This window comes from Sus scrofa, chromosome 1, assembly GCF_000003025.6.
Source record: "Sus scrofa isolate TJ Tabasco breed Duroc chromosome 1, Sscrofa11.1, whole genome shotgun sequence".
Classification (NCBI taxonomy): Eukaryota; Metazoa; Chordata; class Mammalia; order Artiodactyla; family Suidae; genus Sus; species Sus scrofa.
The window spans coordinates 204371302-204398128 of record NC_010443.5 but is presented as its reverse complement, the minus strand read 5'-3'; the positions used below and the strand labels follow the sequence as shown (position 1 = coordinate 204398128).

The 26827-nt window shown below is 38.6% G+C and overlaps 1 protein-coding gene and 1 long non-coding RNA gene across 4 annotated transcripts in view; one reads left to right on the top strand and one right to left on the bottom strand.

Annotated features, from left to right (window-relative positions):
• LOC110256879 overlaps positions 1-14167 on the bottom strand; it is a 28647-nt gene extending 14480 nt beyond the window's left edge. The window contains exon 1 of the long non-coding RNA XR_002338952.1: positions 14007-14167. This is a non-coding gene — a long non-coding RNA (uncharacterized LOC110256879). The remainder of the gene's footprint in view (positions 1-14006) is intronic.
• ADAMTSL1 (ADAMTS like 1) overlaps positions 1-26827 on the top strand; it is a 1007583-nt gene that overhangs the window by 546108 nt on the left and 434648 nt on the right. Inside the window, exon 1 of one of the 3 annotated variants that reach the window (XM_021074276.1) lies at positions 14285-14487. The exons of the other annotated variants lie outside the window; for them this stretch is intronic. Coding sequence (XP_020929935.1) covers positions 14422-14487 — 66 coding nt within the window. The 5' untranslated portion in view covers positions 14285-14421. Of the gene's footprint in view, positions 1-14284; positions 14488-26827 lie in introns of those variants that run through there. 3 annotated transcript variants of the gene reach the window in all.

The window sequence follows — 26827 nt, the reverse complement described above, 5'->3', positions numbered from 1 at the left end:
TGGGAAAGTACTGAACTACATCAAATTTAAAAAAAAATGATCCCCAAATCTCCAGCAGAACTAAAGGGATGAATGTCTGAGAAGCTGGACTCATTGGGATATCTAAAAAGGTACGTGTTCATTAACCCACATCGCTGGGTGTTTTGAAGAACAATCCCTAGCTATGATTCTTCCCATTTGATTTTAACCCCTGCAAGAATAATTGACAAAGAAATAAGGATGGAAGACAGGGATAGAAGGAATGTGGGAGGAAGCCGGGCTGCAGGGGAAGAAGATAGCCTCAGAATGAAGAAGCATGCAAATATAAAATTCCAGCTTTGCCGAGAATATTTTTAGAGTCATGATTAGACATAATAACGAGAAAACCTACTCATGCTCCCAACTGGAATAGAGTTAACCTAGCAGAAGTGGGAAAACTGTTGGCACTCTCCTTCCAGAATTGCATTGTTTTTATGTTCTGACTCAAGTCTTAAGCATGACATTTCATGATCGGCTAAACTGCGGAGAAACCACACCCTATTCTTGGCAAAAATATATATCATATTACATTACCAAGGAGAGCACAATGGAAAGTTTTTAAAATAATAAATAAACACCATATCTTGTTTGTAAATCTTGTCAAGATTTTCAAGAACTTGCTTAGCTCCATGGAGAAACCCCTGTTTGTTTGCTGTATAAGATGTGGCATGCAAAGTGTAAGCTCCATTTTAGTTTCAACCTCTTCAGCCCTAACCAAGGGGGGACTATCCTTTTCAGTGGGAAAAGTAGATCCAGGTTTTACGGCTGGAGAGAGTCCAGGGCACTCAAAGTAAAGCAGATGGTTGTGAAGAATTATTTATGGCAGATTTTGTGATGCCTGTGTAGCACTCTGATTTAATAGAGGGGGAAAATGAAATCTGAAGCAGAGTGAATTCAATTTTCAAATTTTACTAGGTGTACATGCAGGTTTTACATCAGAGTACTATGGAGACCCCCAGCTTCTCTTCATGGCTTTGACTCTTTGCAAAAGTAAGCTCTTCCTTGAACAGACCTGAAGAAATACTACATTGAATCACCCACAAGAAGTCTCTAGGACAACACTTTTGAGGTCTAAATAGCAGACCTATTCTGCTATAAGACAGAGTGGATGACATCCTTGCCTATGATGAGCAACTCATGATTCAGTGGAAATCACCCTCCAAAAGGAGGAGAAATACTCAGAATCTTAAAGGAAATGGCACCACAGTTTGCTTCTGCCAACTTTTCCTAAAAACATTATATCGGCCTACGGGTGGTAATATTGGTCATTTAAAAATATCAAACATTGCCATTTTGCAAGGAAAATTAAATGCTTGTTTCCAATCTAATTTTTAGCAAGTGTAACTTGTTTTATTTTTGGTCTTTTTTAGGGCCTCACCTATGGCATATAAATGTTACCAAACTAGGGGTTGTATGGCCGACCTTTGCCACAGCCATAGCAATGCCAGAATCAAGCCATGTCTGCAACCTACACCACAGCTCATGGCAATGCCAGATCCTTAACCCACTAAGCAATGCCAGGGATCAAATCTATGTCCTCATGGATACTAGTCAGATTCATTTCTGCTAAGCCACAACCAGAACTCCAATAAGTGTGACTTTTAAAAAACAAGTCTTATTTTCCAATACCTCATCCTCAAGTGGAATATTGTATACCAAAAAAAAGTGGCATGATGAATAAGCAAATGAAATCTTATTGCGAAGAGATGTAATACATAAGTATGCAGCTTTTAATAAATATCAGTATCAAATTTTATTAAATATCAGATTTTAACATATCAAATACATAGTTGCAAAAACATTTCATGAGCATCATCTTTTTAATTTGGAGAGCAAGTTGTATCATTTTGGTTCTTATGTCATTACTAATAGAAATTCAGTATGTCATTTTTGTCCATATATAAGGTAGATGCAGATGAATTTCCCTTGCCTTTTTATTTAATCTACCCAACATCTACCATTATTACACTGGTATCCCAGAATAAAATTTAAGAAAGAAATGAAATTGCATTCATTTGCAAAGTGATGAGCTACTTGTCTTAACCTGTCAAACACAGGATTGAGAGAAGGAAGAAATAGAAGATGCTGGACTGCAGTAGTGGTCTCTGAGATAGTAGACAGGAAAGAATCAACACAAGGAAAATAGCATTTGATTTCCTTGGCCCATTGATTAACAGTTGGGAAATAAGTAGAAAGATAAAGAAATGAATGAAATAAAAATAAATACACATGCCCATATGTGTAAAGCCTGTGTTTGCATTTGAAGTCTACATAAAATAGGTATGAATTGTATGCATGTGTATGTGTATAAAGTATTTTAAAAAATAATGAAATGACTGTTATCCATTACTCAGCCTAGGAAATTGAGTGTTACCAATGTCTTTGAAGACTTTTGTTGAGAAATATATTTATTCATGCAACAAGTACTTATTGAACACTTCCTACACACTAGACCCTGTAAATCTAGTAGGTACTGGGATACGGTGGTTAACAAAACTGGCACGCCTCCTGCTCTTATGGAGTTTACAATCTAATAAGGGAGAGAGAGAGTAAAATTGTAAACACACAAATAAATATAGATACAAATAAATCGTTGAATTATGATGTGTCCTGTGCAAGAAGAATTGACAGCAAACAACAGGAAAGGCCTATTTAGATGGACAGATTTAGGAAGGCCTTTCTGAGGAACTTTGAAGATGAGAGTAAAGAACCTTTAGAGTTTCACTAGTAGAAAGATGTGAGTGAGGACATTCCAGGTGGCAGGAAGAGTACAAAGCCCTCATTTACATTTAAACTGAGAACCAATCCAATTTACAGATGTGAAAATTTAGTCCAGAGAAATACTTCACTCTATTTGCTTTCCTTTTGAGTGAGGGTAGCACTGTTAAGGTAGCTTTGGTAGAGCACGTGCCTGCTTTATTTTTTTAATTTGTAGGAAATTTAGTCACCAGGCATGATTCACTATCTCCACAATCACACTGAGTTCCAGTTATTTGTCACAACGATTAGGAATTCCCATCAGATTATTCATTGGGATTGCTTTTACACAGGTAAATTATTTCTTCTTTTGTACTCTTTTTTCTCTTTTTAATTTTTTTTTAAATTCACGATTTTAGCCCTTTTCAGGAGCACAGTTCTGTGGCTTTAGGTACATCTGAATTTTGGTGCAACCATCACCCTATCTACCTCTAAAAATTTTTTAATCTTCCCCAACTGAAACATTATACCCATTAAACATTAATTGCCCATGTCCTCCCCGCCCCCAGCTCCTGACAACCAACATTCTACTTTGTCTTTGAATTTGATTACCCTAGGTACCTCATAAAAGTAAAATCATATATGTTTTTAAGGTTTATCCATGTTGTGGCATGTGTCAAATTTCCTGCATCTTTAAGGCAGAATAATATTCTATTGTATGTAAGTTGTATGTATGTGTGTAAATGTGGTGAAAATTATATTTAATTTATCCATTTATCTGTCAACAACACTTGGGTTGCTTCTACCTTTTACCTACTGTGAATAGCACTGCTGTGAACATGGGTATATGCATACTGTTTGAGTCTTTGTTTTCATCTTTTTGGGATATATATCTAGGAGTAGAATTCCTGGATCATATAGTAATTCTATGTTTAATTTTTTGAGAAATCAAACCTGTTTGTTTTTTTATAATTCATATATATATTCAGCAATTTTTTTTTTTTTTTTTTTTTGTCTATCATCTTTTTAGGGCCTCACCCACTGCATATGGAGATTCCCAGGCTAGGAATCAAATTGGAGCTACAGCTGCTGGCCTATGCCACAGCCACAGCAACACCAGATCTGACCCTCTTCTGCAACCTACACCACAGCTCACTGCAATGCCAGATCCTTAACACACTGAGTGAGGCCAGGGATTGAACCCGAAACCTCATGGTTCCTAGTTGGATTCGTTTCCTCTGCACCACAATAGGAACTCCCATTCAGCAAATGTTTGTTGGACTCTTACTGTGTGCCAGGTAGCCAAGCCAAAGGTTAGAAGTGAACAAACATGACACAGACATAGCCTTCTGTGTCTCAAACATTGACAGGCTAATATTTGAGTCATTTGTTGTTCTCTCTTTTGATGGTGGTGATGATATATAGTTGGTTCATTAACTCTCCTAGTCTTCTTGAGACCACTAATATATTTATATAGTATATGGCCAGAATGCCTTCATGACCCCAAACTTCACTAACTTGAGTGTCTGAGAAACTGAGTCAACTAGACCCAACAGTACATTGTCCAGTAAGTCAGTTGACTCAGGACATGATCAACCCCCCCCCATATACATGTCTGTAATAGAGCTAAAAGAGCATGTCTGTTACATCAGACATTTGACTAATGGAATCTGTACTGATAAAACTGCAATATTGTTTTATGAATTCTACTAAGGTGTTAAATTTGATTGAGGGGGCTAATTTTTCCATCTGAATGGCATTATACCAATGGAGGTAACATATAAGAAAGAATAATCCAGTTTGAATATGTTATCTTAAATAACTTTAAAGTTTCTCCAAATAACTAAAGATAACCAAATATAAAGCTTAGCAAGGGTAGGATAGGCTTAGAAAGCTTAATCACTGTGGCAACAAAAATGACTTTAGTCACCATCAGCATAAAGAAAAACAGTGGTTTTATCATAATGAAATCACTCTTATTCCACCATCTCCTTCAGAGTGCTGCATAGATAGCTCTTTTACAATACAATGTTTTATATGTTTATATCTCACCTTCTTCCAGGCTCATTAAAAAGTTTTCTAGCATAAAATTGCACTAAAAAAAAACAACAACACTTACATGAAATAAAAAAAAATATGAAAATCAAGAAAGAAAGAGTGAGGGAATTTTTTTTATAACCATAAGCTGAGGAGAGATTTAACCACTAAGCCCCAATCTTTTATTCTATGCTTCTGAGTAGCTAAAGCAAAGATGGAAACTCAGGGAGTTATATAATGCTCATTATCTAAAAAAATAAATCATAACAGCCCCTCAAAGACATGCTTTTTATATCTGACTTTTATGTGCTGAGAATTTGCCTTAGAAATTTCTGTATAATTGAGCTACATAAGCAAAACTGTCCTAGATGATTTTACAAGATCTCAACAGTATTTCACATATACATGTTTCTGCGTTGGCCATTAGTCAAAGCCAAGGGCATATTTTGTTTATTCATAGATCTGCTAAGGCAGTTCTGCAAGAGCCAGTATGAAAAGGACCAGGCTTGTAGCTTTCTGATGGTCTAAGCTGATAGAGGGCTATATAGCTTGGCCTATATTTATTTAATAGTTTTGTATAGTCCTGCCACCCATATGTTGTATTAAACATCTTTCTCACATAAAAGTCTGGAGGTTGGCAGTCTAGGCGCACTGTGATATTTCAGAATGGCAAGCAGCCAGGACCTTTTCTCTGGAGCATGTCTGCCACTTCAGTGTTATCTCAATCCAAGATGGCTGATCCAGGCTTCCCATCATTATTCCAGCCACAGAAGAGAAAAGAGTGAAGCAGAAAATGCTCTTTTCTTTAAAAGGACATTACTTGGAATTGTACCCATGACCTCCACTTACATCTCCTTAATGAGAATTTTGTTATATGGTCACACATGGCTGCAAGAGAGCTCAGGAATGTCTTTTTTCTGGGCAGCAATGTATGTTCATTACCAAAGCAGGAAAAGAATGACTGATAGGAATTCCCAGGTGGCTCAGCAGGTTAAGAATATGGTGGTGTTACTGGTGCTGCTTGAGTACCATTCCTGGCCTGGGAAATTCCACATGCCATGGGCACAGCCAAAAAAAAAAAAAAAAAAAAAAAAAGGACATATTAGGAGAGAGCTAATATTTGTACCACAGACATGTTATTTAAAATACTCTTTCCTGGAGTTCCTATTGTGGCTAAGCAGGTAAAGAACCCAACATGGTGCCGCTGACAATGAGATTTTGATCCCTGGCCTTGCTCAGAGGGTTAAGGATCTGGCATTGCCACAACCTGTGCTGTAGGTCACAAATGCAGCTTGGATCTGGTGTTGTCATGGCTGTGGTGTAGGCTTGTACCTGCAACTCCGATTTGACCCCTATCTTAGGATCTTCCATATGCAGTATGTGTGGCCATGAAAAATAATAAATAAATAAACAAGTAAATAAATTTGGAGTTAAAAAACCAAGCTGATGAGAGCAAAAGTAAATGCGTACAATTACAGTAAACATTCTCCTTACAAAGTGCTACTGACAAGAGCATTTCTATCCCAGTCCAATGTTTAGAAAAGTAGGGGGGCACAGAAGGAGGGAGGGAGCAAAGGAAAGATATATAACCAAATGCTGACTCCAAAACATAGGCCTGAATGACCATTTGGACGGGGTCTCTCTAGAGTAGACCCTGAGAAAACCACAAAACCTCCACAGTCAGGTGCCTAGGACCTTGCTGCCTCTTTCTGTTTAACTTCCAAGACATGACCGACTGTCATTCTTCCTCAGAGTATGGACAAGTGATGCATAGTGATCTTCCCTCCTCACTCACTGGCCTTAAATGCAAGAAACCTCAAGGCTAGGACTTGTGTCCCTTCCAGCTGCTACCAAAGGTTTCTGTGATTGGCTCCCACCCTACAATTGTTTCTAAGGAGGAGAGGTTTTCCTCTTTATCCTTGGAACCCTATACTTTCCAGAACTACTAGTTTCTGTGCTGGGAAACTGATACTGGATTTTAACTTCTAGGAAATGCACATGTGAAAAAGATACATCTCTGAATTCTTTTACCTGTTTCTGCCAATCACACCCTTCATTTTCCCCTCAGGATACCTGCATGTTTTTGTAGTTGTTGGCTCGCATTCAATTCTCTATGTTGTTATCTTTTTTTTTCCCCTCTTTTTACCATGCTTACCAAGTGCCATATTCCTCAGGAAAGTCTTTTCCAAAGAAAGGCCCACCACATTTTCAAGTAGGAAAGATAAAACATCCAGTTTTACCCACAAACCTCAGGTCCTTTTCAGAAACTTAAAATAAACTATATTATAAATTATTTTTAGTTAGAGGTTCTTTTTTGGTATTTCACTATATAATAGTTTTTGATATTTCTTTGACAATATTTATTATCATGACAGGAGATAATCTTTCTAAGCTAACAGAGAAACCATTCATCTAGCTGGTGTTAGCAAATATAACCAGCATATAAGATGAATATATTTGACAGCTACACAATAATCTATTTTATTTTAGAGAAGTTCTCTGATTTTTCATAGTTTAGCTGATGTTCTTAAATTCAAATTTTATTTCAAATGTACTCCACATTTTCCCTTAATTTTTAGAGACTATATTTTCTTTTCTTTTGTAACTCTCCTGTTTGCTTTTCTCTTGTTATTCTTTTTTTCCTACTACCATATCTATAAACATAGCATATGTTAATTAATGCATGTATTAACTACTATTTTTCTAATGCCAATCATGTACAAGACTTCCTGGAGGAACTGACGTTGTCCACACCTTAAAGAATAAAAAGGATTTTTAGGGAAGCAGAGGTGGGAGAAAGGATCTTCCAGGCAAAAGGGAGAGGATGAACAAATATACAGAAGTGAAAGGATTTGGAGGGTTGGAGTAAATCAGGTATTTCAATTGGGCTGGAGCATGACTTTCTATTATCCTGGGATAGGAAGCAGATCTGGGAGGTCCTTGAATGCCAAGCTGAGGAATTCAGCTTTGGCATTTTAATCCCGCTCTCTCTATATCGTCTATAAATCTGTTCACACCCCTTCACCTTATTGTCTGGCTCTGGTATAATTATTTTATCTGTGGAGGATGATGTCATGGAAATAGTTCAGAACTAGAAATCGGGGGCCTTGGATTTATATATTACACTTGGGTTTAATATATGAATATTACAACCATAATTCAAACCTCAGAATTAAACTGTTGTCTCTCTAAGTCAAAAAGGCTACAAAAGACAGTTTATCTGTTGCCAGAATTCTCTATCATGCTTTGCACACAGTAGGTGCTTAATAAGTGCCTTATTGAATCTAATTCAATAACCAGTCTCTGAACTCCAGGACACAATCCTGATGAAGTCAAAAAAGAAGGAACAAGGACCACTGTTTTGAGGGTGATGAATAATTCTGTCCTCCCAATGCAGTTCAGTGCTGTTATCAATTTGCTTGATTGTTTATTTGGGTTTTTTGGGGGGAGGGGGTGTCATAGAATTAGAATCTAAGTTATGATAATGATTTTTTCCCCCAGAATTTTATTAGAATTTCAGACACAATGAATGATTGAAAGACATGTACAGTAGACACTCATGTACCCACCACCTAGCTCAGTAATGATTTATTCATTTCCTATTTAGTACCTAACTGTCAGCCAAACACTGCAAACTCCTCACTCCACTGCCCACAACATCCCTGTGGTCCTGAGTAGTATTCTCATCACTTAACAGCTTAAAACAGAAACCAAACAATAAACAAATAGGGGGTTCATGGACTTTCAGCAATTTATTTCCTTGAGCTCTGCTGGTTGTTAACTAGGATAGCTAGGACTATTTGGTTTCAAAACCTGGGTTCTTTCTCCCCCACCATGCAGTCTCTATAATTCCTCTCTATTGGCTAAGGTCACAGATTCTAATCAAGTCCCTATAGTGTGAGAAGCCCTGAATTAAGCCCTGTAGACAATAAGAAGCCATGTAAGCCAAAGCTCCTAGCGCTTCAGGCACTAGAAATGAGTCAAGTCAAATTTTAAATGGCATTAAGTTCCTTTCACAGGACACAGTGCTAGACACTTTGTAGGGAGAGATCTCTGAGTGTGAAATCTGACTGTAGGACAGAGAATTTCAAAAACATAACTTTCCCCTTTAAGCAGCCTAATAAAGTGGGTCAGGGAGTCAAAGACTGTATCTCACAAGTTCCTGCTTTCTGTTTACTCTGTTCTCCTTACTTGCAAAGCTTTCCTCTCTTTATTTTCATCCCTAAAAGTCTCTGTTTATTTCAAGGTTTTTTTCAATTTCCATTTTTTTTTTTTCCATTTGGATACTAACTCCTCACTGAGTTCTCAAATTAGGTATGGCCTCTCCTTCCCTGAACTCCAGTGTAGAGGCAGTGTCATCTAGTGGTTAGGGACGCAAATGACCTGGGTCTAGATCTAGGTCCTTCCTTTCTCTGAGTATGTGATCCTGACAGGTTATTTAATTCTCTGTGCCTCAGTTTATTCCTCTGTTAAAGAATCACTCAAGAATTCTGCCAAGAGAACAGAATTAATCTTGCTAATTTAAGCTGAAAGTGTCACAAGGTATTAATGAACTCATGGAAAATTGGAATTGCCAATGACAAAGACTCTAGTTTGAGCTCTGTGAAGATTCCTATGATACTGTCCACCAGCAGATCACCAAAGGAGCTTCTGCCTATTCCATAACCAGGAAGTCACCCATTGAGTGGCAGTGCAGGGCTGCGTAGCCATGCCCTGTCTCTGATCCAGCTAATAAATTGATTGTCCCAGGTCTGCCTCTTGATATCCACAAAGGTAGCAATTGATTAGCATGGTTGCAGATAAACAACATTGCTCTACAGCCATGTTTATAAGAGGAGAGAGCAAAGTGTGGTCTCTGCCTCACTTTCACCTTCCAAATCTTATGGGAATGCTTTGCAGCAGCCAAATCTAAATTGCATCTGATACACTAGCTGCAAAGGAGTCTAGGAAATGTAGTTTCTAGGTTTGGGGCCTCTGCATTTCAAGAAGGCAGCAGTTAATGAATGTTGACAGCTAATCTACCAGAAATGATATCCATATGACAATAATGTGTATCTATTCCATAGGGAAAATTCTCTTGTGAAGAATTAATAAAGTACTTAGAACAGTGCCTGGCACAGGATACACTCGATCAATGTAGCCTATCAAACTTCTCAGAGAATTGCCCGGGGAAAGTCAAACCATCTTAGCTATAACTCCAGTTTCCCACCTGCTAATAATTAACTTTAATGAACCCACTTATCATAGAAGGTCACCAGTTTCCTCATCTGTAAATTGAGGATAATAACCAGTCTCTACCTGACAGGGTTTCTGCTCATATCACATCAGGTCATGTGTGAAAGACTATTTGAAAAAGGTAGAGAACACCCCAGTCACTTGAGTGTTAAATAGATAACTGCTCGAATGCCAGCTCTGCCCTTGAGACTGACAGGCGGCTTCCTGTGGCTTTATCTCATCTTCACTCTGATTTTTCCTCACTTGAATTTTCGGAATTGGCCAGGGAAAGCAAACCACCTTCCACACTCACCCATAAGGATATAAGGCTCGGGCTCCTTCAAGAGGGGAGATGAGGACATACCTAAGCTCTCCATCATGCTCCACCCTGAGTTCTTTCCAGAAGACCCTCTGCCCTCTCTGGACAGCAGTCACTGCAACTGGAGGGCCAAGTGAGGAGGTCCAGCCTCAGGAAGAGACAGGTGGCTCTGGAGCAAACACAGTAAGGCACCGTCCCCAGAGAGAGAAATTCTGAGAGTTGAGCTCACTCTTTCCTGCCATAAAGCACACTGAATGTTAACAGCTTGCTCCTATCCAAGCTGGTGTTTTTTAAATTAAGTATTGTTAAATCCATACCATTTGGAATGATGCTTCAGACAGCTCTGACACGCTCTCTCTTGCTGCTGCTTTCATTTCACCTAATATATTGTGCAGGGGGCCTGTAACCAGTATTACGGCAGCTGCGGCCGCCGCCACTGCTGCTGTGGCTGCTGGTGCTCAGACGCTGGCAGACGGCTTTAATTTAGATACCTGGAGAGGAAAAAAGGAACGCGGCCAACGCCCTGCTCAGATGCCATAAGAGGCCTTTCCCAGGCTGCCGCTAGTATGGATCTAGATTACCTAGGGTTTTATGTTCTTTTTCCCTGGCACTAGAAACGGTTTTGGAAATGACAAAGATGGGAGGCAAAGGAGCTGGAGACTAAAATAAGATACTTTCCACTGTCAGGTAATATATACCCACCATAAAACCTGGGTAACCTGCCTTCTGTTCTTTTGCCTTTACTATAAATGTCCCCTCCAACCAGTATGACTCCACCGCCAACATTTGCACACAAACACACACACACCAACGTGCATGTGTGTACATGCGATGAATGTGATTTTAGAGTCAGAAGACTATTCAAAGGCCAGTGGGGCCCCAGGTAAGTCATTTAATTTTTCTGAGCCTCTGTTTCCAAATTTATAAAATGGGGTGAGTATTTAACCCACCTCGTGAGTGATCAAAAAAGTCAAGTGACATTATGGGTATAAAATCATTTTGTAAACTTTAAAGATAGCACACAAACTTTGGTAATTATCCAAATTAGCTCATCCCTGAAACTTACACCAATCACACCAACCCAACTAGATTTTATTCCTCTTTTTCTGAAATTATTGTCAGCTAGGAATTTGCCCTGCAGGGTATAATGCTTGATTGTACCATTGCTTTTTCTCATTTCTCTGGGCAGCTCCAGCAGGAAAGGAAATTCTACTTCAAAAGAACTAGAAGCATGAGATACTGTGGCGTGACTCCTCTGGGCTTTCCGCACATGGCTGAGGGCTTGGATTAAAAATATCATACAATTGGAGTTCCCTGGTGGCCTAGTAGTTAAGATTCCCGCATTGTCACTGCTATGGCTAGGGTTTGATCCCTGGTCTGGGAACTTCTGTGTGCCACAGGCATAGCCCCCCGAAAATCGTATTATTATAACTTCATTGAGGTAATCAGTATGCGGGGCATTGGCATATTCTTCAAAACTCCAAGGCAGAAATCTCTGACTCAAAATATCTAGATGGTATTTATTTCCAAAGCAGGAAGGAATCTAGATTAACACAGAAGTGGTACTGGGTCATTCTCTGACTATAGCAGTTTTTTATCTATTCTTCTGTGAGTGGTATTATATCATAATCTTTGTTGCTACTCCTCCTTCTCCTACCTCTTCCTCTTCCCTTTGGAGCTGCCTGATGAGCAATGTTTGCGTGTAAAGAGGGAGGAAGTGTGGTATCACATCAAATTTTCCACTTTTTAGAATGAGTTGAAACTTTTTAACCAAAGACACCAATGGAAGGAAAAAAAAAAAAAAAAAAAAAAACAGAGCAGAAAGCTCCAGTGTGCAAAGGAGAGCTATCTCGCACAGTTTTATGAGTGAAAGTTTATTTCAGCCAATCCATTTTTACTATGATGAGGATTTCCAATAATGCCAGTCAAGCATTTTTACATCTCCTTGTGAATACCCTTTAACTTGTGAGCATTTAGAGATGTGTAAAACAAATCTTTCTGAATGGGAACAGCGTACTTCAGGAATAGAACCCCTTTGGTTGTGGATTCGTACCATTCATTTTTCTAGGTGAGGAAAAAGGTGGATCCTTATATGCCCTGACTATCCTAATAGGTTGAAAGTGGGATTTTTTTTATTTGTTTTTTTGTTTGTTTAATTAATTAATTTATTTTTGTCTGTTTAGGGCCGTACCCATGGCATATGCAAGTTCCCAGGTTAGTCAAATTAGAGCTATAGCTCTTGGCCTACAGCACAGTCATAGCAACACCAGATCCAAGCCACGTTGGCAACCTACATAGCAGCTTATGGCAATGCCGGATTCTTAACCCACTGAGCAGACATGGAGAAGGGCCAGGGATCAAACCTGAGTCCTCATGGGTACCAGTTAGGTTCGTTACTGCTGAGCCACAATGGGAACTCCTGGGATTTTTTTATAGCTGTTCTGTCTTCCATTGATATTCCACCTGAGGTTGAACAGCTTGCTTTTCTCCAACATTTCAAAAAAGTAGCACTACAGGTATGTATAGACGAAAGCCTGCCTGTATTCACATACCAGTTATGGCTTGATCAGGTTTTCCACATTTGTGTGTTTCAAGTCTCTTGTCAGTATGTTTTATTAATGAAAGCAAAGATCAGTCATTCAAAATGTCTCATACCTCCACCATATGTATTCCTCATGCTATCAGGGGATCTACAAAGGAAGAATTTCCTGCTGACACACCTATGGACATGTAAAGCCAAGTCTGCTATTTAATTCTTTCAGAATTCAATGATTCTCTTAACCAATAAAGTGAAAGTTGTCCTTGTTTGACACTTGACGCTTTACTAAAACTGTAATAAAATCCTTCTCTGGTAAAGTCCAGTCTTGCTTGCCGGTGGCTTAATACGACTCAGAAGCTTCCTGACCTTCTCTTTGCCGTGGCTGAACTGGCCCTGTCGGCATTTCACTGCTCATCAGCACTTCCTCCAGGGCTGGACTGGACTAGAAAGGTCATCTCCTCATCCAACCCTCTTGCCACAGGACAAGGAAAAGGAGGTAAAACTCCTTCAGCCTTTTCTGTTGTGTTACAGCAGCTCTGATAAAGGACGTGGATAAGGAGGAGGCTGAAACTGTTGTTAAAAGGTTTGGGGATTAACTGAGGATTTAACTCACCCTTTCTTTCCCTCCCCATGCTAAAGCAGATAGTTGAGAGCTAGCAGTGAGTCATAACCAGGCTGTTCCTCCACCCCGAATTTCAGCCCCACTTTCAGCCCCACACATCCAAGAGTCTTTGTCAAGGGCTTCTTTTTAAACGAGGGGATTGTGCCTTTAGAGTTAGTAAGCTGGGCTTTTTAATTTGTCACTTTACAAAGAAGTAACCTGCTTTTCTCCTTCTTCAAATCAAGTCATTACTACACAGAGTAACTTATGCCTCTCTTTAGGTTTAGTGAGGAACTTTCAAAGTTTTATACAGTCTCCCTTTTCTAAGTCAAGGGGGAAAATAAAGAGAAACTTTATGGAAGAGGCATAAAGCAGTTGCACAGAACACGTTTAAAGGGCACATTAAGTCAGTTTTTGTCTGTGGTTCTTTCCCTTTATGGCATATGTTATATATTGACAGGGATTAAGTTTCTCTCCTGAATGGAATAATACAGAGTCACAGGGAGCTACTGTACTTTACAAAGCAACAGGCACCAGCACAAGCAAATGGCAAATAGAAAGGAATCTCACAAAGAACTAACCAGGTTAGTGAAAGGCTCAGGGCTCTGCTGCATCTTATGCAATTCTGCATCTTTTGCATTTCTCTTCTGGCTGTGCTGGGCGCTCCGCTCTTTCTTTTTCGTCCTGTCCTTTCCCCCCTCTCTCTCGCTCACTCGCACTGTTACACTTTCTCGGTCCCCCCCTGGCTTTGTTATTCAGCATGTCTGATTAGCGGGAGCCTGATTGGCTGGCTGCCTGCTCCAAGAGAGATTCCATTCAGCTTACCCCCACCCATCCACCCACCCACCCACCCCTCGGTCAGGAAATGTGAGCGGGGCTGATGGAAGCTGATAGGCAGGGCTGGAGTGTTAGCACCAGTACTGGATGTGACAGCAGGCAGAGGAGTACTTAGCAGCTTATTCAGTGTCCGGTTCGGATTCCGGCAAGGATCCAAGCATGGAATGCTGCCGTCGTCGGGCAACTTCTGGCACACCGCTCCTCTTTCTGGCTTTCCTGCTCCTGGTAAATGCCTTTTCATTTCAATACATCGCTATGGCCATTTAGTCTGGGTGCTGTTGGGGTGGTGTGTGCAGTTTATATGTGAGTGTGGGTGCCTGTGTGTATCTTTATCTTCAGATGCCAGGTAAAATAATTTACAGGATTAAAAAAGAAAAAAGCAACTTCTTTTAGAACTTCAACCCCAACTTCCCAAGCGAAATAAAGTCTGCAAGACTTTGTGCCATTATGTGAGCTTTGGAATCTGCTGCCTAGAGTTTGTGAGCAGAGGGCTGTCTAGATAGTGGGGTGCATGCTTGGAATTTAGGTAACAGAGGTCCTGAAAGCAAACTCACTCACTGTGCTGTTCCTGGAATTTTTTGAAGGATGGGTTGTGAGGGGCTTTCCCCCCTGCCTTTTATGAAATCTTTTCCCTCTGTGCACATGTGCTAGGAAACCAGGTAAAAGAGGGAATGAAAGCCTCTCAGCATCCAACCCAAATGATAGCTCATAATTACTGCAAGTCATCTATGGATGCAAGTTAATGCTAGTATTTATGAATTGAGGATTACCTCTTTGATCTCAGATCTGCTTTTGAAGAAGAAAATGCTGACTTTTTGTGCGGCTGCTTTCCACAGTCACAGTGATAGATGCTCTGCTCTGGAACATCAACACACACACGGCATTTTTGACTCGAAGTAAATGTTCCGTTGTGACTCATACTTGGTTTTATGGGCAGAAAATGAACATTTACTGTCCAAAAAAAATCTACACTCAAAATATTAATAGCAATGCACATTTTTTTAAACCAGAGTGTTCTGGGCAGGCAGCTTCGTAAACCTCATCTGAAGGTTTGATTCCAAAATGTGCATACTCTGATTCCAAGCAAACGTGACTGTAGTTCTCCCTGTCGCATTTATGGCATGCCAGCACTTCCTGAGAAGGTAACCAGGCAAGAAGGAAAAAAGGTAAAAATGCAACATGTGTATAGGTTGCATTGATTCATCTATGGTGAAGGGAAGTTTGTGCTGATTAGACTCCAACAAATTTGACCTGCACTATAATTTTGAAGAAGGGAAGCAGCCTATTTAGCACAAATGGAAAAACTCCAGGAAGGGTCATTGGCTCATCAGACAGTGATTAAAAATGTTAACATTCCCACTTCTTATTTGCATCATTATAGCCAAGGACCCTTAATGCTGCATGGCAAATGCTGTAAATATAGAAATCTATTTTTAAGGTTTCATAGAAGTTTAAAGGAAAACTGAATTTTAAGCATGAATGGACTGTAAGTTTTTAGCTGTTCTGAGGAATATAGAAAGTGGAATGTTTAGGTGTGCTTTATGACTAGCGAAGCAAGCAGTTTATGAAAGGTGTCTCATTTTTTCCATATGGGACATGTTATTTATATACACACCAGTAGTTTGCCTCGTTTTTCCTTCTTTGTGATTTTTAAAAGCATGGTTTTTTTTTTCCCCTTTAATTGCATCATAAAGTAAATACCAGTAGACGTTAGTTTTTTGGTATATTCATGTGGAGGTATGATCTCATTATACTTTCGAAAAACTTTCCCATTCAGGAATAGATTGTTTTGCTACCCATGTGCTAAATGCATTATATTTCTCTTTGATATCTTGAATATTCATATATCTATATTTGAGCATGTAATTATACTTATGTGGGGAAAAGGGGGTGCTTGCTTATTTGAGACAAAACATAAAACACTTTATTTAAATTATGATAATTATTTTCTGATAAAAATGAAATAAAACCCAGATTTCTTCTATGCCTATATTTAAATGGATTGGGATTCTGAGAGTTAGCATAGAAAAGAAAGAACATTCTGGGGAGCACCAAGATACAGTCATGTACAGAGCAATAACAGCATTAGTAATACCTGCCATGTATTGTGTGTCTGAATATGCCAAACACAAGGCCAGGTGTTTGAAAAGACTTAAAATGAATCCTCACAATAACTCTGCAAATAAGGCATTTGAAACCCATTTTACAGATAAGGAAATAATCTTATATTTGAACCCAAAGGTGAAATAATGGAGAGAAAAATAACTTGTTTGCTTTGTAGTAAAGTGCTTGGTTGTAAAATGTTTAGCAGTGATGGAAGCAATGACATAGGTTGATCTATGGGTATTTAGGCTTTTTTGCCTCATCTTGGCCATTAAAGATGTGTTCAACATTATGCGCACTTGTTACACCTGCTCATTAACTGTCCCCTTTAGCTTTGTAGCCAAAATTAAATAATTGGCTTATGAGAAAGAGAAAGTGACCTTTAGCTTGATCAGTAGTTGACTTAGAACTAGACATGTGACATTGTCAGCTCAGTCTTCAGCCTGGATCAAGAAATGGAATGGGGGGCTTGTTTTTCCTATAATTGTTTTATGCATTACAAGAGTCTGCCTACTCTTCGAATTCATTTAAGCAATTTTTAAAGATCCCTTTTACTTAATTGGAAAATATCCTGTTTATTTAGTGCCAAGAGAGCCTTTGTATCACTGACAGCAGAATTATCTGTACCATGACTTGGTTCTGGAATGTATACAAATATCAAATGCTGTTCACCCTGAGTCCTGTCAAACCCCTTCCCCATTGGAGCATTATTCCTGAGAGAATAATGTGTCTTTTACATCTATTTTTGGTCACCACCCAAATTTTCATGCAAAGCTCATGCATCATAGACTTCTTTTTTATTCTGGACACATGAAGACAGTTGTACTGTTCAAGAGATTTCATTCCGATATTCTGGTCAAATTAAGCCACATAACCCAATTCTCCCCATCTTCCCACCCTGCTCCCCCTCTTCCTTCTCTCTCCTTTGTCCCACTTGTTTAGCTCAAAAGGAATGTGGCAGGAACCATGACCAGCCATTGACATATGTGTCCCTCCAAACTTGAAGTCAAATCACTTCTTGTCTGAAAGGCATTTAGTCAAATTTGCATTTGCTTCTTGTTTCTTTTAAGTGGTTTTAAGCTGTTTTGCCTACTATTGTGGAAGTTGCAAGAGTAACACTCAGAATTATAATAAAGTACATGTGTTTTTCTGTTGAATTTCTTTTTCTTCTCTGTACTGATTTATACATGGAAACTAGTCAAACACAATAGCCCATTCCCTTCGGTCGCTCTGGCACTCTCCTCCATTATTATCTAAGTGAATCTGTCTTGGATGGCGAGAAGCACCATTAGCTTGTGGAATGAATCTTAAATCCCTTATTTACAGCATACTATGGCCTGCTCTAATAAGTGTGCGTGTGTGTGTGTGTGTGTGTGTGTCTATGTGCATGCACAAGCAACTCTCTATAACCGTTTACATCTATTTCTGACTCTCAGGCCTAGATTATCTTTAAATCAAACTTAAAGATATTTCATGTAAATCTGCAGAACATAGGCATTACTTTCAATATTATTTACTTCATGTTTTGGTGACGTTTCTTGTCTAGACATGATCAGCTATACTTTGTTTTCCCTCAGGCTCTTATTTTTAGTATCTCAGTCTGTTTCAGGACCACTTTCTGGCCCCTATTATTGTTTTCATGTGAATAATCAGTTCTATGGCTTCATTTAAGTTGAGGGAAGTATTTTCAATAGTGGTCACTAGTGAACTACAAAAGAATCCTATTACACCAGCAAAATTTTTCCTTGAAAGACTCTGTAGATGTATGAAAGGATTTTGAAAGAAAGGGAATGAATAAATAAATGTATTTGTGCCTTTATAGGAGTGTTCATACACGTCGACTCCCCAGAATATGTATGAATAAAGTGGAAAGCAAATCTCAAGCAGAGTAGGCTATTACTCAAACTTAGGAGTGCACAAAGTTTATTCTTATATCCTTATAGAAAAGTTAAAGTTAGGATACGTGCAGTTTTAATCGGTGAAGTGTGGTTAACCCCTGTCCTTGCTATTCATTTTTTTAACCCAGTTTGTTGGTATATTTTGCACAGATTTATGTTTGCATGAGCCATGGTCTGATATTTTGGCTCTCCCCTTTATTATGACTTAATCAAAATATGATTTTAAGCTCATTCAAGAAAAATACAGTGTCCTGTGAATTTCCACATTTCCCACAGTACCTAGGAGAATGCCTTGCATATATATATTTATATAGGCCGCATAACTGTCTGTGAACTAAATGCAGAGTGTCAAGGATGTAAAGAGAATCACATGGTTCTCTAATTCTCTGCATATTTGGTGTTTCCTAACTTCGTATGTATTGTCCAGTTTCTTTGGTCGAGTGGCAGCCCTGCTTTTAATTTGTCTATTTCAGATTCCAGGTTTAATCATTTAAGTTTCATTCTCTCTTCCCCCATTACGCATGTTCTACTGTTTCTTGGGGTCTGAGTAGAGTGACCCGGAATTGACCTCTTCATTGCAAGAGGACCATGGTCTTTTCTTGAGGGAGAGCATTCTTTAACTCATCATGAATAACCTACTAGCAAAGCATGTTGAGATAATCACAGGAAAATATGTCTAAATCAAGTTGGAGAGTCTTGCTGTTTTCACTTACTTTCTTCGTCTAGAGCTGGCTTCAAACTTTGTGTTTTCACCCAAATAAGACAGGTTCATGTCATTTTCTGTCTCCATCATAAAAACCATACCAAGTGGTTGAATTTTGGCTTGATTGGCAGTCCTGGCTCAGGAGAGGCTTAGGACTGGCATAGCAGAGGTGATGTCAGTCTGAAAGGATCCTAATTGAAATCGGCCAGCACAGCTGTGTGGGGAGCCTGCCTGCTCACTGGGTAAGCTGTTGCTATCAACCCCTTCTTTCCATGAGCTCAAAAATAAATGACTAAATCTCCCCAATTCCCGAACTTCAAGATTAAAAACTACATTGAATAAAGCTTAACTGTTCTGTTTTCTTCTCACAGGGACTTTGCTGACAGGGAGCACCCAGCATATAGGGCCATTAGACATTTTCTGACTGTGTCAAGATGTCTCAGTGGTAGTCACCTGTAGCCAACGGTGACCTCTGGCTTTTTGCTTGTTGTATTTTCAGAAGCTCAGTGTCTTTAAATTAATTTGACTATTTTCCTATATTTAGTAATAGTCTCTATTCTAATCATAGAAATATATCTTACCTCATGAACACTATAATTTTTATTCAAAGAAATACTACAATTTCTGTTTGACAACCCCACCCCTAAGTTCCACCAATGGATAGTCAGCATTTAGTTAACTGTTTGCCAGAGGCATAAATAATTCATTGTATTCTCGACAGTGAATATTTTTAAATGCCCTTACTTCTAGTTCTTGTGCTCCCTTGCATTCATCTCTATTGTTATACTTTTCATACCGTACTTCTATTCCTGTCTAGTCCACAAAGTTGTGGGTAACAGCAGGAGTACCTTGTGCCTCCTACCTTTATCAGAATATCTGATAATTGGGTCTTAATAAATGTTGTTGAATGAATGAATAAATGGATGAATAAAAATGACTTGGTAAGAAAAGGTGAGAAGATGGTAAAGTACGAGTAGCAAGGGGAACATATGAACATCCATCGCATGTGAAGCATTTCACCAGTTCTGGTTTAGTAAGACCAAATCACAAGCCTGATGCATTCAAAAGAGAAGATACATATTTTGTTTCTCCCTCTATCTCTTTATATTTTTTATTTTTATTTTATGGCCACACCTGTGGCGTATGGAAGTTTCCAGGCCAGGGATTGAATCCAATGTAGATCACAGTTGTGGAAATACTGGATTCTTTATCCCATTGTGCCAGGCCAGGGATCAAACCTGGACCTCCAAAGCTACCCGAGCTACTGTAGTTGTATTCTTAGCCCACTGAGCCATGGCAGGAACTACTTTTCTCTCTCTTAAACATACATATCCACACAATGCACAACAATTGAATGACAGTCCTTTTTGCTATTGTTAATTAGAACGAATTTTGCATGTATCGTATCTTTTTTAACCCACTTAGTCCTCAAGTATTTTTCCTTTTAAAAAATGTGTCCTTGTGGGAAAAATGATATTTATATTAGCCATAGTTTTATAAAACTGGACGGTAGTTATAAATTCTCATTTTAGCCAAGATAATCCTAGGGATTCGCCAAAATTCCCTTTTTAACTACCGAGAACAAAGGTAAACTGTATTTCCCATCTTTCTCCACAATTGGTTGGTGAGTATGATTGAGTCTGGACAAAGGAATGTCATTAGAAGTGCCAGGCATGACATATCTCATATAATCCTCCAAGTATCAAAAACTCTCTCCTTACATCCCTGCTGGATGCAGAAAATCCAGTAAAGATCTTCAAGACTAGACAGTGGTAAAGCCACCAGATGGAAGGCCTCATCCATGAGTTACTGTATGGAGCAGAGCCCCACACTGCCAGGTGGTTCTCACGGAATTACATTTATGAGCATTCATTCAGCCACAAGCAAGAAATAAACCTTTGCTATGTTAAAACACAGATTGGGGGAAAGGTGTTATTTGTTATACTGAAAACCTTCTTAAATTTTAATGACATGCATGCTTTAAATTTGAATGACACGCATGCTTATGAGTACTAATACCATTTTCTATTTATTACATGGGAAAATTAAAATAAGGAGGTGCATTCATCCAGAGGGAATGATGGTTTAATCTTCATAATTTGTTACATACTGCATACCTGGGGTGCTCTAAGTACTTGGGGATATTTGGAAAAATAGGAAAATGGGTCCATGTCATTCTTAAAACAGAACCCAGGAATGAGTGGAACATTAAGAAATAAGGAGGGGAAAAAAAAGGCAGGGCTGTGGTAAACAGTTGGACTTTCATGTAACAGAACAGAAGCGCACAACCTGGCCAAGGACACAGAACCACACAGACCCAACAGGAAGGCAAAGAAAATAAAAAAGAATGCTGAGAAGCAGAAACAGAGGCACAATACCAATGCAGCTCTGAAGAGAGATATCAGAAAATAAAGGAGTGGCCAAGTGGCAGAGAAGGAAACAGACTTTCTTTCCCCCCCCCACAATTGTTTCACATAATAGTATATGAAGTAAAATATACCTCTTGAGTATACCTAGTCTCAACCATCTTTGGTACATATTTCTAGGTGTCCAAATGTCATGAGAGAGCCCTGGTTTTAGCATATAACCATCTGGGCTATAACAGATGATTCCAGCTCTGTGATTTTGGCCCAGCAACTTAACTGGCTGAAGCTCTTCACTTCTCATTCAGGCAGCATTGCCCATCCCACCTAACTCTCTAGGACCCCGGGAGAGGAAAATGCAGCGTTAGATGTTGGAGTGTTTTGTCAACTCCAAAGTACTATAAAACTTCAAGTGATACTTTCATTCATGTAAAAATCCCTCATCTGTCACCAGTTGTATTCCTAACACAGGGCCAACTCCATGGAAGAGAATTTAAGACAGCCCTTGCAATGAGAAGCTTGGTAGGTTGCTGGACATTTTGTTGTCAGAGTTGTGTTTTTTATTTTTCAATTTTCAAAAAAATCTTCCATTGGGAATAGTTTTGTGATGGATATAATTATTTTCCATTGCTCCACAAGACGGCTCATTTTGTAACTTTTCCACCTGCTTGGATACAGCTTAATCCTTTTATGCTCATATAAAGGTAAATTATGACTTCCCACAGATTATCACCGTATTGTCTTCATGGATATTATCAGTCAGTATTTGACTTCAAACATAATTTTCCCCCGATTTATACAGTTCAAAGTATCAATTTGTGTAGTAGAACACACTAGAATGGTTTCTTAGTTAAAATAAATTCTTTAGAGAAAACTTTTTCAAAGCAAATTTTTATCTTTGCTATCATTATGAGAATTATCACAAATTGTGCATGATCAGTATCTAGGGAATTTTCATCTGCCCACTATCATTAGATCATCAGGCTGGCTGACTTCAATGTTAATTAGTTTCTACTACATTGTGCTTACTTTATAAAAACCAAAGTCCAGGAAAAAAATAAATAAATGTATTCTTTTCAGAATTATATTTCTTTTAAGTGCAGTTACAATAATAGATTGCATCTCCCTTCCTCACTAAATTTTTCTCTAAAATTGTAATTAAAATATGTGCATTACAGCAAAACCAAAAAGGCCTTGTTCATGGCAAGGGGGATAGTTGAGAGAAAGGGAAGAGCAGAGAAATCATGTGTGTGAGCACACGCCATCTATAATACAAGAGATTTATTCCACTTCTGAGGCAAGAAATTGCAGGACTCTAATAGTTTCACCACCTGTGAATTATTTGGGTGCACCTCATAAGCGGGTTCTTTCTTCTATTTGTTTAAAGAAATAAGTGGTATGTATGCCAATTCTACACTACATTAATTTTCACAGAGTTTCCATTTTCATCTTCATTGCTTTTTCAGATTTTTTTCCAAAGCTTCTGCCATTCTCCAACTAAACCTTTGGGCATTTTCCCCTTCAATTTTCGTCCGGGGACTTACTCTACGTCAATTCAGTCTGTTGGTATAAATGTTGAGACAAGGGAGGGAAGGAGTGTGATAACCTAAGACATCCTGACATAAGTTCCAAGAGCACTAAAGAAATGAGACAGGAAATTATGAGCAACCTATAATAAATTCAAACTGTCCAATAAAATAAATGTACCTCACTTTGTTCCCCTAGTAAATTATGTTAGGGTGTCCAATTTCTCCTCCTCCTTCACCATTTGAAGTCTGCCAGAGTATTGTTCAAATATTGTACTTCATCAATAGAACCAGAAATGAAAAAGGGTAATGGAAACAATAAGAACTCCTACTGTTCAGGTGCCGAGGTGAGATTTAGAGGAAAGCATTTCAGAAATGGTCTGTTTTTTCATTAGAGTTATTATAACCATTTGTCATCGAGACCAGGTGCCATACACTTTTACTTTCACTTTGGGGCTTGTACCAGGTCTAAGATAACAAACATGCTTTGAAATTACTCTTACAGAATGAGTTTAATTGACATTTGGATTCCCATGACCTGGATTCATTGTGTTTTAGAACTAAAAGGAATCTTTGAAGTAGCACAGAATGTGACCTCAATTGAAGGATCTCTTTTAAGGGAGGACTTTGGTTTTATTTTGTCTTTATGTCTTTATATGTTGTATCTTTATATACCCAGCACTGGATATACACAAAAGGTGCAATGTAAGTTTGTTGTTTGAATAAATGAATTGATCACCTCTTCCAGCCCTTTTATTTCACAAATAATTGAATTTAAAATATATGTGTTTGCAAAGAAATTGAAGACATATTTCCCAGGATCACCTAGTAGGAGGGATCCAGATCCTGGAATTTGGATCTCTTTCCTTTGAGTCCATACTCTTGAGAAAGAGGTCATTGTCTTTCTGTTATACGATATTTATATAAGAGCCAGCTGAAGTAGACTGAAAAGGTATAGCACACAATCGGTACTTGCTGGGATGAATAAATCAAGTTAAATGCCAAAAAAAAAAAAAAAAAAAAAAAGAGCCAGGTGAGCTGGCCTTGGTCAAGGAAGGTTGATATGTTGAAATGTCACATGCAGAAGAAACCAAGGAAGCAATGAATCTGATGGAAAATCATCTTGAGTGAAAACTCAAGGATCATTGTTGGTTTATAAACATTGGGAAGACCTGGCAAAAAGTGAGGACTGAAGTCTGTAAAGTTTGTCTCGCCCTAGACCTACAACATATCCATAAGCTTCATTTCTCTCACTTTCCATATCAATGAACAATGTGATTATGAAATACACAGTAATGTGTATGTGAAAATGACTTCAGGGAGTTCCCATCATGGCTCAGCAGTAATGAACTCGACTGGTATCCATGAGGATGTGGGTTCAATCCTTGGCCTCGATCAGTGGGTTAAGGCTCTGGAGTTACCGTGAGCTGTGATGTAGGCTGCAGGTGCAGCTCTGATTCCACCCCTAGCCTGGGAACTTCCATATGCCTCACGTGTGGCCATAAAAAGCCAAAAGAAAAAGAAAAAGAAAGAAAGACTTCATGTGAGATCTTGCACACAGTAGGTCTCCAGGAAGTGTTGGCTTCCTTTCCTTTCCTCAGTGCAAAACTGTATATTCATTGAGAGCCTGCTGTGGTATCAGGCCCAATACTAGGTGCAGGGTATACTGTGTTGAACAAAATAGACATGGTTCTGGAGATGGGTCTTCCTACATATAATATCAGAAAGGATTTGAGACTGGGAGGGAAAGGAGAGGAATTAATTGGCCAGTGCATTCCATTGGTTTTATGTTGCTGTCATGATATTATTTTCTTTAAACTGCATATTTAACTATTGCTGATGTAAGGGCATCTCTGCCTAAAGAAATAGACACATTAATTCATTATTTATAGTGATTCAAGAAAGAATGTGTTAGAAAAACTCTGAAACTCTAAAGATTTATATTTAAGTTCACTTATTTGAGTTATGCCTTTTTTTCTTTTCTTTTGCTGAAACTCTTTTTTAGTAATACTGAAACCAAAGCCTAATGAGTGTATTGCTCTGTCTCTATTTGATACATACACACCTGCCTTTTCCATTTTAAAAATATGCTCAGGCAGTGAAATCTTTAAACCAGCCCTTCATTCAAGTGAATAAAAGGCCAATGAACAGCATATAGAGCACTAAGTGCAGTAGGTTTTTCTCAAAAGGCTTAGCTTCCTCTGTGGGAACCAGTAGTGTGAAGGATCTTTAGAAATCTTTAAGCATCCTTTGGAGACCAGTCAGCATGTTCTCAGTTCTCTGCTAGGGGGAGTTCTGATTTTCCAACATCTCTGCCATGTCCCTATGATCAGCCTCAACCTGCCTTAATCCAAGTCAGGCTTTCTTCCACTGGTAGTTTCCTAACTTTGGGTCGGTGTAGCTTGGACTCAAATCCAGTTCTTTATGCCAGTTCTAGATAATTGAAAGAAACTTTCTCTCTTGTCTGATTCCCAGACTTTGGATGTCATAGACTATTAAAATTTCAAAAGTAAATTATATTGTGTTTCTGAAACTAACACAGTATTGTAAATCAACTATATAAGAAAAACAAAAGTTACAAACAAAAAAAAGTTTAAAAAAAAGTAGTATAATATCCCAACTGGGAAATTGACATTAATGTAATGCACTGAGCTTATTTTGATATACCCAGTTTTCCACGTAGTTGTGTCTGTGTGTAATTAGCTCGATGTAATTTTACCTCTCATGTAGGTTTAAACATCTCCACAGTAGAGATGCAGAACAGTTCTGTTATATCAAGGATCCCTTATGCTTCGTTTTGATAACCGTACTCTCCTACCACCTGCCATCTCTTCAATCTCTAACATTGGTGACTGCTAATCTTTTCTCCATCTTTATAATTTTGTCAATTAAGAATGTTATTACAAATGGAATTATACAGCATGTAACCTCTGGGGACTGGCATTATTTCACTTAGCTTAATTCCCTTGAGATTCATCCATGTGGTTGCATTTACCAACAGTTTGCTCCTGTATATTTTGAAATAATACTCTGTGGTATGGATGTAATGCAGTTCATTTAACCACTCTCCCTGTGAATAAAGCTGCTATCAACATTCGTGTAAAAAAAAATAAAGTTTGTACCGGTAGGCAAGAATTATGGAAAACAAAGTAACTAATGTTTTAATGTTATTAGGTACAGACATTAATTTCCATCACCTAAGTTTCCTAAGTGAAATAATAGTTAATGCTACAGAGAGGGCTCACTTCAATGTGAGGTGTACCTTAAATATATTAAATTATCTGATTATCATAAAAACCCTAGGAAGTAGTTACAATTATTATTTTTCCATTTTACAGAGGAGGAAACTGAGGCACAGAGAGGTTATATAACATGTTTTAGGTCACTCAGCTAGTAGTGGCAGAGTGCAGACTGGAACACAGGCAGAGTTCATTCTTGTTCCAACAATGCCATTTTGTCTTACCAGCAGTGTAAGAAATGAAAGTTTATTTGAATCAACCCCAAGTCTCAAGTATATAATTTCAGAAGAAAAACTACCTAAACACATTTAGTGCTGTGGAAAACTAGCCAGTGTCCTTTTTTTTTTTTTTCTCTCTTTATTTGTTCTTTGTATCAGTGAAAAAATTTGTCATAGACTGGCCTGCTTTAAGCCAGACACTTTTCTTGGGACAGACAGATGATCAAGACAGAGCCCCACTCCCAGCAAGCTCACATTCTAAGCAAAGTGTTAAAAAGGTAACACAGACTGAGGCTGAGTAGAGTATAAGATGCTGCAACAGCACAAGGGAGGAAAGGGGAGGAGGAAGCAGGCATTTATTGTCAGCAGTGTCTCGGGTTCCATGCTAGGCAGAGAATCATGCGGCTTTGAAGTGGGCCAATGAGGGTGACTTCAAATATGGGACATTTGGGAGTTCCCTGGTGGCCTGGGGGTTAAGGATATGGAGTTGTCACTGCTGTGGCTCAGGTCCCTAT